The following is a 13,759-nucleotide window of genomic DNA, read 5'->3' as shown; positions in this document are numbered from 1 at the left end:
TCATCTCACACCACCATGAGGATACCACTTCATTGCCTGAAGCTCAATGCCCGATCCCTCTACAAACACATCATCGAAATCTGGGACACCGTCACTTCCCTCACCATGACGTTGTCTTCATACCTGGACATGGCTCAACCTCTCTTCCACCCCAGATATTTCCACTTCAATGCCAAAAGAATATAAAATGATACACCGTGACCAAACCAATGAACTCAACAACACCATCATCCAAAGGGACACCATCTGTTGCACCACTACAGAAGACGACATCACACCTAACATGGAACATTACAACTTAAAAACTCAAAACAATAGAACAACCAATAGATGAACCCTCACATACAAACCACCTGACGCACACCTCAGATTCTGCAATGCAAGACTTCATCGCCCCACTCACCATAGACTCTGAATACTATACCTTCCTCAGTGACCTCAACATCCACCTCAATGAACCCAAGGATGCCAACACCGCCAGTTTCCTGGAAAGCATGAACAATATCGACCTCACCCAACTTGTCATCAACCCCACATAAGGCGGGGCACATCCTTGATGGGATTTTTTCTAACGACTCTAGACTAGATGTTGGAACGCCGGTACCGATTACTTGGTCCGACCACCTAGCAGTCCCATTGTCCCTAGACATTCCCTGCTCTGATGCGGATTTGGGCACTGGCAAAAAATACTCTAAAAGGAGCTTCAGAAATTTTACTAATGAGGCTCTCGCCCCTTTTATTCTTAACACCAATATCACAACTCAGCGGAAGGTGGATGAGTCGGCTCAAGAACTCACTGATGCTATCACCAGAGCCGCTGATGAATTAGCCCCTCCCTCCTTGAAATCTGTAGCTCGACAGAAGCCAACTGCCCCTTGGTTCTCAACTGACCTGAGGCTTCTTAGACAAAAATGCAGACAGAAGGAACGTGGATGGCGTAAATCCTGGGATCCCAAAGATCGAGAAGTCTATAAGAGCCTGTTACGAGAGTACAAAAATAGAGTGATTACGGGTAAACAGGATTATTTTACCAACCTAACCTCTTCTCTTACATCCTCTAAAGAGCTCTTTAAAATAGTGGATTCACTGTGCTCTCTCCAGGTACCAGACCCTGTGGTTGCCTCACAGAAGCTATGCAACAATATATCTGACTTCTTCTACAAAAAAATAGATGATATCTACATAGCTCTACAATCACAGAGGAACTCTTTTAGTTCTGAGGACTCTTCTCGAATTAAACTGCTGGAAGCTTGGAGCAGAGACACCCCCCAGTCCCTTGAACATTTCCCTGCTCTTTCTTTGGAGGGACTTAATAGCCTGTTGGACAAAACGAAATCGTCTTCCCCACTTGACCCAGTTCCTCTGAAACAACTAAAGAACTGTAGGGATATCATTCTTCCTCCGATGCTGGAAGTAATGAATGGAGCCTTGGAACAATGCATTTTTCCTTCACTTTGGAAGAAAGCCATTGTAAAACCGCTGCTGAAAAAGACCACCCTAGACCCCGGAGTACTGAAGAACTTCAGACCCATCTCCCTTCTGCCGGCCCCTGCCAAGATGTTGGAGACCCATTTGAACCTTCATCTTTCTAATTTCCTTGATGCCTCAGGTTTCTTGGACGGGTCCCAACATGGCTTTAGAAAGCTGCATAGCACGGAGTCTGCCTTGACTAAAGTCATGGATAACATCCGCAGAAAAGTGGACTTGGGTCAAACCACCGTGCTGGTGCTGCTGGACCTTACAGCGGCATTCGACACCCTGTCTCCCCTTACTCTAACATCTAGGTTAAGGGAGGCAGGGGTAGAGGGACCGGCCCTCAGTCTCCTGAGCTCCTTCTTACACCAACGAGAGTAGCGTGTCATGCTAGGTGAGTACCTCTCCCCTGCTAAGTCTTTGCAATGTGGGGTGCCACAGGGGTCGGCACTGAGCCCGACCCTGTTCAATATCTACGTGGCCCCCCTTGCAAGACTAGTAAGATCTCAGGGGATGGAGGTAGTGTTGTATGCCGATGACACGCAGATTATGGTATCCCTGACCCACTCTGTGAATGAAGCCGCGTCAAACTTTAGGGCCTGCATGCAACTTGTTGCAGAGTGGATGATTTCCAACTCCCTAAAGCTGAACGGGGATAAGACAGAGGTCCTGGTCTTTGGCAAAGATCAGGGCATGTGGTCAGGTGAGTGGTGGCCTCCTTCTCTAGGCATCTGCCCCACACCTACACAATCTGCCAGGAACCTTGGTGTCATCTTTGACACCCAGCTCACTATGGAGCTTCAGGTCAACAGAACGGTGGCTACCTGCTGGGGCGTCATCAGGACCCTGAAAAGGATCGTCCATTATCTTTCCCCACAGGCATGGAAACAGGTGGTGATCGCCCTTGTTGGCTCAAGGCTCGATTACTGTAATTCACTGTACGCCGGGGCCAACAAGGGCCTTCTGCAGCGCCTGCAGGTTATACAAAATGCGGCAGCGCGGTTTGCCCTTGCCCTGCCCTGGTTGTCATCTATGACCTTGGCGAGGAAGAATCTCCATTGGCTCCCTATTCCCTCAAGGATCACGTTCAAACTTCTCTGTCTAACATATAAGGCTTTAACTGCAGGCCCGGCTGATGCCCTTGGATCCCTACTTACTAAATATGTCCCGAACAGATGCCTACGCTCCAGTGAGCTCAATCAACTGGTAACCCCTCGAGCCAAGAAGGCTAGATGGGGGAGTAAAGCTTTTTCCATACTGGCACCCCAGATGTGGAATTCACTCCCCCTGGAGATCAAGTCACTGCCTTCTCTTGACCTTTTCAGGAAGTCACTGAAAACTTGGCTTTTTATTAAAGCATACCAGTAAGCTCTGTTTCTGACTGCTGACAGCCTGTTATTTGATTTAGGCGCCTTGACGCCCATTGGGCATAGCTGCGCAATACAAATGCCATTTCATTCATTCATTCACATACTGGACAAGACACACGCTCGATCCTATCTTCACCGCCTGCAACAGTCAAGTACAGTCATGCGACCATATTCACTTGGAGTGACCACTCCGTTGTCCATTTCACCATCACTGTAGAACAACTCAGCTCTACCAAGACCCCCAGCTCTGCCCACCGCAGCTGGAACAAAGTGACTAAGGCCCAGTGGATGGATGCCCTCAACAACACCCTTCCCTACCCTGCTCCCAACCTCAATAAGGGCATTGAGAACTTCTCCACCTGGATCACCACACGCGCCGACAAAGTTGCACCCATCAAACCCTCCAAGAATTGCAGAGCCACCGAACAAGCCAGCTGGCACACACTAGAGTTCAGAACCATGAAATGCACTCAGCAAATGCCCAAAGAGACGACAGAGGGCCAGCAAAGATCCCACGTACCGAGTCACCTTCAAATCAGCCCTCAACAACTACCACTAATGCATTAAAGACACTAAAAACATGCCTTTTACGACAAAGCCAGTCTTTCTCTGAACATTGGAAACAAGCAGAAGTCAGACCTTTCCTCAGGAAACCCTCTGCTGACTTCAGCAACCTCATAAACCAGTGCTCCATCTCTTTGCTACCCTTCCCCACCAAAGTCCTCGAGAAGGCCAACAACCATCAACTTACCGAACACCAACCTGCTAGACACAATCCAGACCAGCTTAATAATCCTGTCGCAATTACAGTACCAGCCCATCATCTTAGTCCAAATTGTCAAACATTTGAAGGCTAGGAAGAATAAAAAAGGAAAAAAAAGGAGGTCATCTCTGTTCCTTTCTTGAAATCAAATGAGGAGGACAAAACGTCATTGATTTTAACTCTGGCCTCTGGATGATCGTATAATATATTTATGTATGAAAGAAATTCCAACCCGAAGTTCAATTGAGTAACAACATGCTGCATGGGGGCCAGTCCAAATAATCAAAGGCCTTTCCCAAATCAATGAGCCTTAGTGCACAGAAGCAGAGAAGTCCTGCATTCCCGTGAGTGCAGTCTGAACTCTTTGGATGCAATGACTAGTGTCCTGTTTGACATAAAGCCATTTTGGTCCCTTCACATGAAGGAGCCAATTACCCTCATCAACCTGTTTGCCAATGCCTTGGCAAGGACCTTAACTTAATTAATGAGATTGGCCGACACAATTGAAAAGCGCCGGGCGGTTTGCAAGGTTTAAGAAGAACTGGTATTGTAGATGAATGGAGACCTCCAGACAGAGATATGTTCAACCTGGCTTCATCCAACATACAGCAGGTGAGACAACGTATTCGATGCAATCTGCAGAAAGAACTCCATAGGGAATCCATTTGGACATGTGTCTTACCGGTTTGCTCCAAAGATCATTGGATAGAACTTGAAGGGGAAGGTCACCTATCAGGGGAGGCAGATGCTCTATCTTGGGAATGGACGTGGAGCTATATAAGGAGCAATATTAGTCTGTGAATACTTCGGCTATCTCAAAGGTGTCTGTCTTCAATATTCTGGAAGTGTCTCGGATACAGGGGGCTAGTCTCGGGGTGGTCTCTCTGTGTCAACTAGTACAACAGTTCACCCATTTGTCCGCATCTCATATACTCTCCATAGAGATGCTATCCATGTTAATCTAGCTGGGTCTAATGTCATTTGTAGGAGAGATTCTTAGGAGATCTCTAATTTGTGTAGCAGTGAGGACTCCATAGTGGATTTTGTGTGCGTTTGTTTTACGATTACTAACGTCTGTCTTGTAATAGATTTTTATGGGCTAGATAGGATTTGGCTTTCTCCCTAATTACCATTTAAAGGGATTTCTATATTGTGATACAGCCTAACTCATGAAATAACCACGGACGGTGGATCTCAGCTGATCCAAGCATTAATTGAGACGCATCAAGAACAGGAAGTAATCACGGACGGTGGATCTCAGCTGATCCTGTATTAATTGAAACGCATCAAGAACAGGAAGTAATCACTGACAGTGGATCTCAGATGGTCCAAGCATTAATTGAGACGCATTAAGAACAGGAAGTAATCACTGACAGTGAATCTCAGTTGTTTTACACAAGACCCATCAAGGAGAGGAAACAATCACGGATTTTGCATCTAAGTTCTAAATCCATCAAGAACACGATCTAATCACTGACACATGACCTAAGCCGGTCCAATATTTCTCTAAAACCCTTCAATAACTTTCCTTTATCTTGATTATAAAGAATTGAGAAGTACAGCTATTACCGAATGAGACAATTGACATAGTTTACAAAATTCTAAAACTGCCCCGGTACCTTCACAATGCTTTAGGACATAATCTCAACCCCACAAAAGGTCAACAAGCACAAATCTCAACTTCAAATGGCCAATAACACAATACTGACAACAATAACACATTCCCCTTGTCGTGCTCAGTACACCACTTATCCAATGGCATGTTAAAAAGATAATATTCTGTGGCTAGCGACTTGCCGATAGTAAGCACCCTCTGTCAATAATGTAGTCCAGAGTCTGGAATCAAAAAATAATTTAGTAGACATTTTGGAATTCATGTTATGACAGCAAAACAACTAAAGACACACAGACAAATGCAAACACACATTCATACTCAGTTGCTGTCCAAACTTACTGATAGATAATTCCAGGCACATTCATACACAAACTCAGTGATACTAACACAGATGCATGAATAGACCCAGTGATGCACATACTCAAATTCCTCCACACCCAAACATACACAGACCCATAAACAGACATGTACAAACAGCCACAGGTAAATGCACGCTCACAAAGGGATGACTAACAACTCATACACACACATGCAAACACACACACAAACACACAGATGCATGAACTCCCACAAATGACTGTTACCATGCACACACAAACACACCAACACAACAATGCACACAAATAAATAGACAAATGTGTGCATGGAAACACTTACAACCAGATGCCTACGAACCATGCATACTTACTCAGACAGAGGCCACATAACCATGTAATTACTACTTAAAGGTTGGAAGAGTAATTCTTGTTTATGCTTCTTTCAGGAAGACCCTTGGAAAGATGTGGGCTCCAACCCCAGGACCTGGTCTCTCCAGCCAGTAAATGTACCTGGTAGAGACCTGACCCAGGCTGGAGGGTGAACAATAGGTCTCTCTGAATCTGTAGCCTAGACAGACACATGTACAGAGCTGCACATACACAATGATCGATCTTTAACTGCACAGGGCTCACGGCTGCCACTCACCCTCATGGTGGTATACTGTTCCTCTTCCCTGACTTTTGACTCCAGAATGTATCTCGTCTCATTCCTCATTTGTCGCAGCCAGTCCTGGAGCTTCACCTGCAGAGAGCAAAGCACACAAGTGACAACTGTAGATCTGTAAAGTGAAGCCAATCATTTGATAATAAAGAGTACATACTGATCCACACTTATGCAGATTGATTTACCAGCCACATATTCACATTTTAATTACCAATCACACATATTATTTATTTATTTAGCAACTTGTAAAGTGCCTGGTGACCCAAGGGCATCCCCGCGCTGTAAAGAATTGTTATCCAGATGAGGGGAGGAAGAAGGGAGAGACATTATTTAGGGAACAGAAGTGTCTTCAGTTTTTTACGAAAAACCAAATAACTAGGTTCCAGTCTGAGGGTACGTGGGAGGGAGTTCCATCCAGTAGCCGCTTGTACAGAGAATCGTCGGCCTCCTGTGCATGTCCTTTTGAATTTGGGAATATTGGCTAGGTGCTCATTCTCGGATCGTAGAATCTTGATTTGTAAATGTTAACCACAGTTTTCCAAGTCAGAAGCATCAGCTGCACTTACCCGAGATGTAGGTACCACGCCAAACAATGGCAGATTTTAAGTTTGTTGGTATTATAATAGAACTGTTGACCAAATGTAATAGATTTGCCCTGTATTGCTTAGCTTCTGTAAGGTCTGTTCCTTTCCAATATTTGATGTGGTTTGTTTGATAAATTTTGCCTCAACAAGTTTGGCACTTGTTTTTAGAGTATATTATATAAATCCTATGCTTTTAATATTATACAAAAAACATTTGAGATAATTGCAGCCCTGATGAAGCTTGGGATACAGCACCGAAACGTGCTGGCTGTCTTGCTGAGTCCTATGCTATTTACTTGAAAAAATCATCTACAATAGAAGTCTGGACATCTTTGGTTATTTGGAGTCATAGACTCTTCTATTTTGGTTATTGTTGCCTCTGTTTGTGTATGAATTTAGAAATTTGGATGTGGGGCGGCTCATCCAGGGAAGTGGGCAACACTATTGCCTTTTTAAATAGAAGGTTCACAGGAACCAGCCTGTGGGTCCAAGAGGTGCCTTTATCAGTCCACATTTTTGCAAAATGTACTGAGCGGGCCGATGAGAGTTTAGTAGAAGGAGAGGAGTAGGGCCTTCGGTAGGCATATGCTGATTTTGTGTTGCTGTTTTTAGGACCCTGCACACTTTACCACTGCTAACCAGTGCTAAAATGCTAATGCTCTCTACTTAAAACAAGGTACAATTGGCTTATACCCAATTGGCGCACTTAATTTACTTGCAAGTTCCTAGTAAAGTAGCACTACTTGCAGCAATGATTGAGCCACCCATATAAGAAGCAAAAATAACAAGATGTTGGACGATGTGGCGAAACGTTTCAACCACTCACCCCCAGTCAAAGATCTGGGTTAAATCCATTGTTTTTTTGCTGAATATGCCACCCCAATTTGGACGCAGCCTTATGCAAATCAGTCTTGACCCTGCTCCTCATTTGAACAGTCCAGCCCGAACTGCCAGGCCAGGTCCTCCCTGGGCCGGAAACAAGCATCCTGGGACCGTTTTGGAGTTTCACCCCTCATCAGCCAGGCTAGCTTGAATCCAAAGGCACAGGGAGCAAGGGAAACACATGAGGGCATACCCTTGGTCACTTAGGGCGAACATAGCAAACACAACAAGATGATGGACAGAGTGCTGAAACATTTCAACCGTGCACCCCCTGTCACAGATCTGGGTTTAATCCACATACGTAGCACTTTGAATATGCCTAAGATCTGACATTGAAGCCTCTGTGTACAGTTATAAACTGTCATTTTAAACTGGTAAAATAAAGCTTTTGATAAGCACAACCCTTCCTTTTTAATACATTTAAGTCGCCTCTAGGGTAGGCACTGGACAGCCGAAAGGGCAGAGTGTAGTGTATTTAAAAAGTTGGACATGTACTTTTAAGTTTTAAATGTACTGGTAGTGAAAAACTCCTAGAGTCACGTTTCACTACTACACAGCCTACCTCTAAAACTTTGGAGCTACCTTATTACATTTTGTAAGTGTAACTTCCAAATGGTAACAAGTAATCTGTTCATTATGATAAAGTCAGATTTAAAATTACAATTTTGGAAATTCACTTTTGGAAAGTTACTATTTTTCTGCCTAAGCCATTTGGTGCCTGCAGCCTATTTCTGGTTAACATAACTGGGTGTGGATGACAATTGGGTGTTGTGTATTCCTCCTAGACAGCCACACACAATAGGGAGATTAGGTGTGTCTGGTTTGGTCATCTATAGCAGAAAAAAGGGGACGAGCTGAACTCAGTCCCACTCACACTTGAATAGACTGTGTCCTGTTTCCACACAAAGGGCTTCATTCTACCTGAAGTTAGTCTAGAGCTAAGGCAGGGCATCTGTGCACGTCAAAGGCCTACCTTTAGAAGTTTCTCCCTAATTCATAAAAATCATCTGGGTATGTATACTGGACCTCAGACAGCACCCTTCATTTCACTTCTGGTCTGTGGGAGCTGATCAGAAGGACTGCTGCCCTCCTATACTGACTGGCTGCCTGCTGCCCTCTTGCCTGGGTGAGAAGGATTGGACCTGCATCTCTTGAACCTGGAACCCCAGAGTGACTTAAAGGGATAGATGCCTGGCCTCCTGTCTGAAGCCTCAGGGACACAACAGGGTTTCATCAAACTTGACCCTGCACCTGGACTCTGCCATCTGAGAGTCTACCCTGCTAAGTGGTGCCACCCCAATCCTGTACCCTTAGAAGTGGACTTAAGGTGCTCTGCCAGCCTCTGTGGACATTGCAGAACTGAGGCATCTCTTCTGATGCAAGATGCAAACCTAAGTAGAAACAACCCATTGCAGCTGGCGTGTGAATTGGATCCATCATAAAGATCATCACCAGCGCAACCCCATTAGAAACGCCACTGTGCAACACATCCTATGTGTAGGACCTCACATCCCCTGTTTACAGCCACCTCAATGCCGGATTCTGCATCACACCCTCGTAACTCTTCGGAACTGATGCATCTCCCCGGATGAGAGCCAAATACTGGACGCCAGACTTTGCAACGCAAGCCCCATCGATTGAATCCTCAATGACGACACAGGCCCCCGCATCACAGCATTGCCACATCTCAGAACCGATGCATCGCTTCGGTTGCATGATGCATCTTCAACGCAGATCCTTGCAAAACTCCGCAAACAAAGATTTAAGGTACTCTGTTCAGCTGTTGTAACTGGTTCCCTGTTTCAGGCCCACGCTCCTTCGTGGTCTGCCTGAACTTGTGACTTTGTCCTGGTCTGGCACAACCAGATATCCACAGCCGGCGCTTTGTGATTTTTGGCGCTATTTTCACAAAAAATGTTAAACCTGAATATCTTCAGTTGTACTGTTTGAATCTTTGCCATTTTGGTATTGTTTTATTTATCAAAGAAAGTTATATTTATCTAACTTAGTGTGGGATCATTTCTGGGTATGTGTTTTCACTTTATTACTTTTTCAAGTGTTGCATAAATACTTTACACCTTTCCTCAGTGTTAGGCATGACTGCTCGGTGCAAAGCTACCCGAGGTTTGTCCTGTGGTTGCTAGGCCCTGGGCACATACACGTCCATGTTACAGGCTCGCGTTTAGAATGGACATCTTTTACAGATACATTTGCCATTGCGCCAGCACATGATAAGGTACGGAGAATGTATTTGCTTAGATATCCCCTTCTCGTAGAAACCTTATCATTCCCTAGGACATTCTGTAAAAGGGCGCGGTGCACTGCGTTCATTATTACTATTTATAGTGTCTGTTTGGCAACACCTCAGATGGGAAGAATGAACAAACACGCTGGACAAAGAGCTCAGGCATAAGAACATATGCGGGCCATTGTTTATACACAGGAGCATTTTGACAGGATTGTCGCCGTCACTCTACGCCTGATTGCTAGCCCAGCTGAATTCCATCCCTATCTTGAGAAGGAAGGCTGCCTGCTCTACATCAGCCCCAGATGAAACACATACACACACACGCACAGGTAACCGGGGATAGACCATTCATGGTATCTTGGCAGATGCACACACCTACGCTTGGTTAGGATAGGCTGAGGTAGGCAGTAGTACACTCACATCTATTCTTATAATCATCTGCTACATGTACAATGGTTCTACTCTTCATTCTGTTCACCGTCATAATTATGCTGATGACTTTATTCTGTCTCATTTTGTTATTCATTGCAATGCACATATTTTACGCAAAAATACTATTGCCTCAATAGAGGCATTGAAGTGCCAATCTGTGTCTTTTTTGTGCCTCTCTGGGCACCCCTGAGTTACAAGCGAAAGGGTAAGATTTGTTTCCACCATTTCCTTGGGTAATTACTGTGCTATAAAGTTGCAGACACCATCTAGTATCTTGTAAAGTGAAAGGTCTGGACAGCGCACTGTGAGCTAGTCAGGTATATTTATAGGTCAACATATTCTAATGGTATATGTGGAGACAGTGCCATAAAGCTGTAAAGCTTATGCTGCCAAAAAGCACAGTCTTACTGAGAAGTGAGAACCGTACGACATCTACTCAGAGGAGGTGATGAGAGGTGAGTAGAGGGAACAGACTAGGCTGATGAGTAGGCATCTACTGACGGAGCCATGAGAGGTAAGTAGAGGGAACAGAGTAGGGCGATGAGTAGGTATCTTCTGATGGAGCCATGAGGGGTGAGTAGAGGGAACAGAATAGGGTGATGAGTAGGCATCTTCTGATGGAGCCATGAGAGGTGAGTAGAGGGAACAGAGTAGGGTGATGAGTAGGCATCTACTCAGAGGAGGTGATGAGAGGTGAGTAGAGGGAACAGACTAGGGTGATGAGTAGGCATCTTCTGATAGAGCCATGAGAGGTGAGTAGAGGGAACAGACTAGGGTGATGAGTAGGCATCTTCTGATGGAGCCATGAAAGGTGAGTAGAGGGAACAGAGTAGGGCGATGAGTAGGCATCTACTGATGGAGCCATGAGAGGTGAGTAGAGGGAACAGAGTAGGGCGATGAGTAGGCATCTTCTGATGGAGCCATGAGAGGTGAGTAGAGCGAACAGAGTAGGGTGATGAGTAGGCATCTTCTGATGGAGCCATGAGAGGTGAGTAGAGGGAACAGAGTAGGGTGCTGAGTAGGCATCTTCTGATGGAGCCATGAGAGGTGAGTAGAGGGAACAGAGTAGGGTGCTGAGTAGGCATCTTCTGATGGAGCCATGATGGGTGAGTAGACGGAACAGAGTAGAGTGCTGAGTAGGCATCTTCTGATGGAGCCATGAGAGGTGAGTAGAGCGAACAGAGTAGGGTGCTGAGTAGGCATCTTCTGATGGAGCCATGATGGGTGAGTAGAGGGAACAGAGTAGAGTGCTGAGTAGGCATCTTCTGATGGAGCCATGAGAGGTGAGTAGAGGGAACAGAGTAGGGTGCCGAGTAGGCATCTTCTGATGGAGCCATGAGAGGTGAGTAGAGGGAACAGAGTAGGGTGCCGAGTAGGCATCTTCTGATGGAGCCATGAGAGGTGAGTAGAGGGAACAGACTAGGGTGATGAGTAGGCATCTTCTGATGGAGCCATGAGAGGTGAGTAGAGGGAACAGACTAGGGTGATGAGTAGGCATCTTCTGATGGAGCCATGATGGGTGAGTAGAGGGAACAGAGTAGGGTGCTGAGTAGGCATCTTCTGATGGAGCCATGAGAGGTGAGTAGAGGGAACAGAGTAGGGTGATGAGTAGGCATCTACTCAGAGGAGGTGATGAGAGGTGTATAGAGGAAGAGTAGAGTGATGAGTAGGTATATACTTGGGGGGATGAGGGGTGAGCAGAGGAAGAAGAGCATGGTTATGAGTAGACGTGTACTGAGAGTACCCAATCACATAAAGGGTGAGGGAGCACACTGCCTCTTATACTATCACATTCACACATCCAGTTGCATGTTGGTAAATGCATTGCATAACAGAACTCACTTTAATTGACATTTTTTAGTGTTCACCAGTGTTGGTGCAGCCAATGCTGTGATTCTCTAGACACATGTTCCAAGATATTTGCCCTTCTTCAGTCGAGAGTACAAAGTTAAATTTGGGAGGTAATGGCAATGCTGCTCACAATTTTCTCAGGGTCGATTACCACTTCCAGAGCACAGGTGCATCTCAGATCTCATCAGACAAATTCAGCAAGGAGCCAATCACAACAAGAGGGGAAGTAGCACACTGCCTGGCGAACCAGCACACAATTTACCCAGAAGCATTGTGGCAAAAGCAGTGCATAATTACACTTTCTCATAAAGGAGAGGGCAGGTTAACTTGTGACTCAGATTTGCTTGAGACAGGCGCGTGCATCTATTTGAAGCTCAACATCTGCAGGCATAATCTCCCCTGGTCATCCAGTCAGGAGGAGGTCGCACCTCCTCCCACCAACAGGCCCTTTGTTCTCCTTGTGGGAGGAATTAACACCTCCTGGTAGCTGTGCAACAGGCTGTCTAAGGTGACAGTAGCGGGGTGTAATCAGAAACGGCAACTTGTAACTTTGGGCAGGAAAATCCCAACATTCTAAAAGGGACATTTTCAAAATTGTAATTAAAATCTAACTTCACCATCAGGTTGTATTTACATTCCTATTAATTTGAGAATTTGAACCATTGTTCTAGCTATTCTCAAACTGCAGGTAGCCATTGTAAGGTAGAATAATCTAACCCAGTGCTATCCAATGAGAAAGCCCGCCTTGCTACAGTGAAAAATTGTGACTTTGCATTGGCAGGACATGTAAAACATAAAATCAACATGTTGTTCATTTTAATATCATGCACCCTGCCTTATGGGAGGTTAAGGCCTCCTTTAGGGATGACTTATAAATATTAGAAAGGAAGGTTTAGGCTTGGCAGAAGGGTTACTTTGCCAACCAGACTTAGCAGTTTAAAAGCTGCCAGACAAGTCTGCTGTGGCAGGCCTAGAGTCATGTTTTCACTTTGTCACTTTAGTGATTGCACAATCAGTGCTGCTGTCCAATAGTGGCATTTAATGTACAGGCCTTTGATACACAGAGAACCATATACTAGGGGCTTTAGATAAGTTAACAATATCGATCAAGTGTTAGACAATTACACATATACTTTAGGGGTCAGGTCACAGGCCCTGGGGTCGGGTCAGCAGGGCTCAGACCCCTTCATAGTAGAGAGAGGTCGAGGAAAGTGGGGCCATCGTTAAGAGTATTAGAGGAATCCACAGGAGAGGGAGGTCGAGGGAGGTGGGGCGGTACTTGAGAGTATTGACGGAATCCACTGGAGGTTTCTGCAGGAGATGGAGGTCTGCACCAGCCTTAGAAAGAGCTGAGATTATGACTGCAGACACAGCAGAGGTCAAGAGGTCTGTGGGAGGAATCATCTAAATATTTTTCATCAGTGGGAGGAACCTCACTGGAATTAGGTCCAATACATTACCAGCATTTGAGGTCCAAGAACACCAAATATCAAAGTCTATCAATGAAAGCCAGCCCATAAAGCAACAGGCGCCGCTGTGAGGGCAGAAGAGGAAATTAGA

The 13,759-nt window shown here is 45.4% G+C and overlaps 1 protein-coding gene across 1 annotated transcript in view; it reads right to left on the bottom strand.

Moving 5' to 3' along the window:
• LOC147724976 (E3 ubiquitin-protein ligase TRIM39-like) overlaps positions 1-13,759 on the bottom strand; it is a 167,340-nt gene that overhangs the window by 130,411 nt on the left and 23,170 nt on the right. Inside the window, exon 2 of the mRNA XM_086966459.1 lies at positions 6,185-6,280. Within this exon, the coding sequence (XP_086822585.1) occupies positions 6,185-6,280 (96 nt within the window). The remainder of the gene's footprint in view (positions 1-6,184; positions 6,281-13,759) is intronic.

The sequence above is a fragment of the Lissotriton vulgaris genome, chromosome 4_1, assembly GCF_964263255.1.
Source record: "Lissotriton vulgaris chromosome 4_1, aLisVul1.2, whole genome shotgun sequence".
Classification (NCBI taxonomy): Eukaryota; Metazoa; Chordata; class Amphibia; order Caudata; family Salamandridae; genus Lissotriton; species Lissotriton vulgaris.
This window is presented reverse-complemented; position numbering and strand designations above follow the sequence as displayed.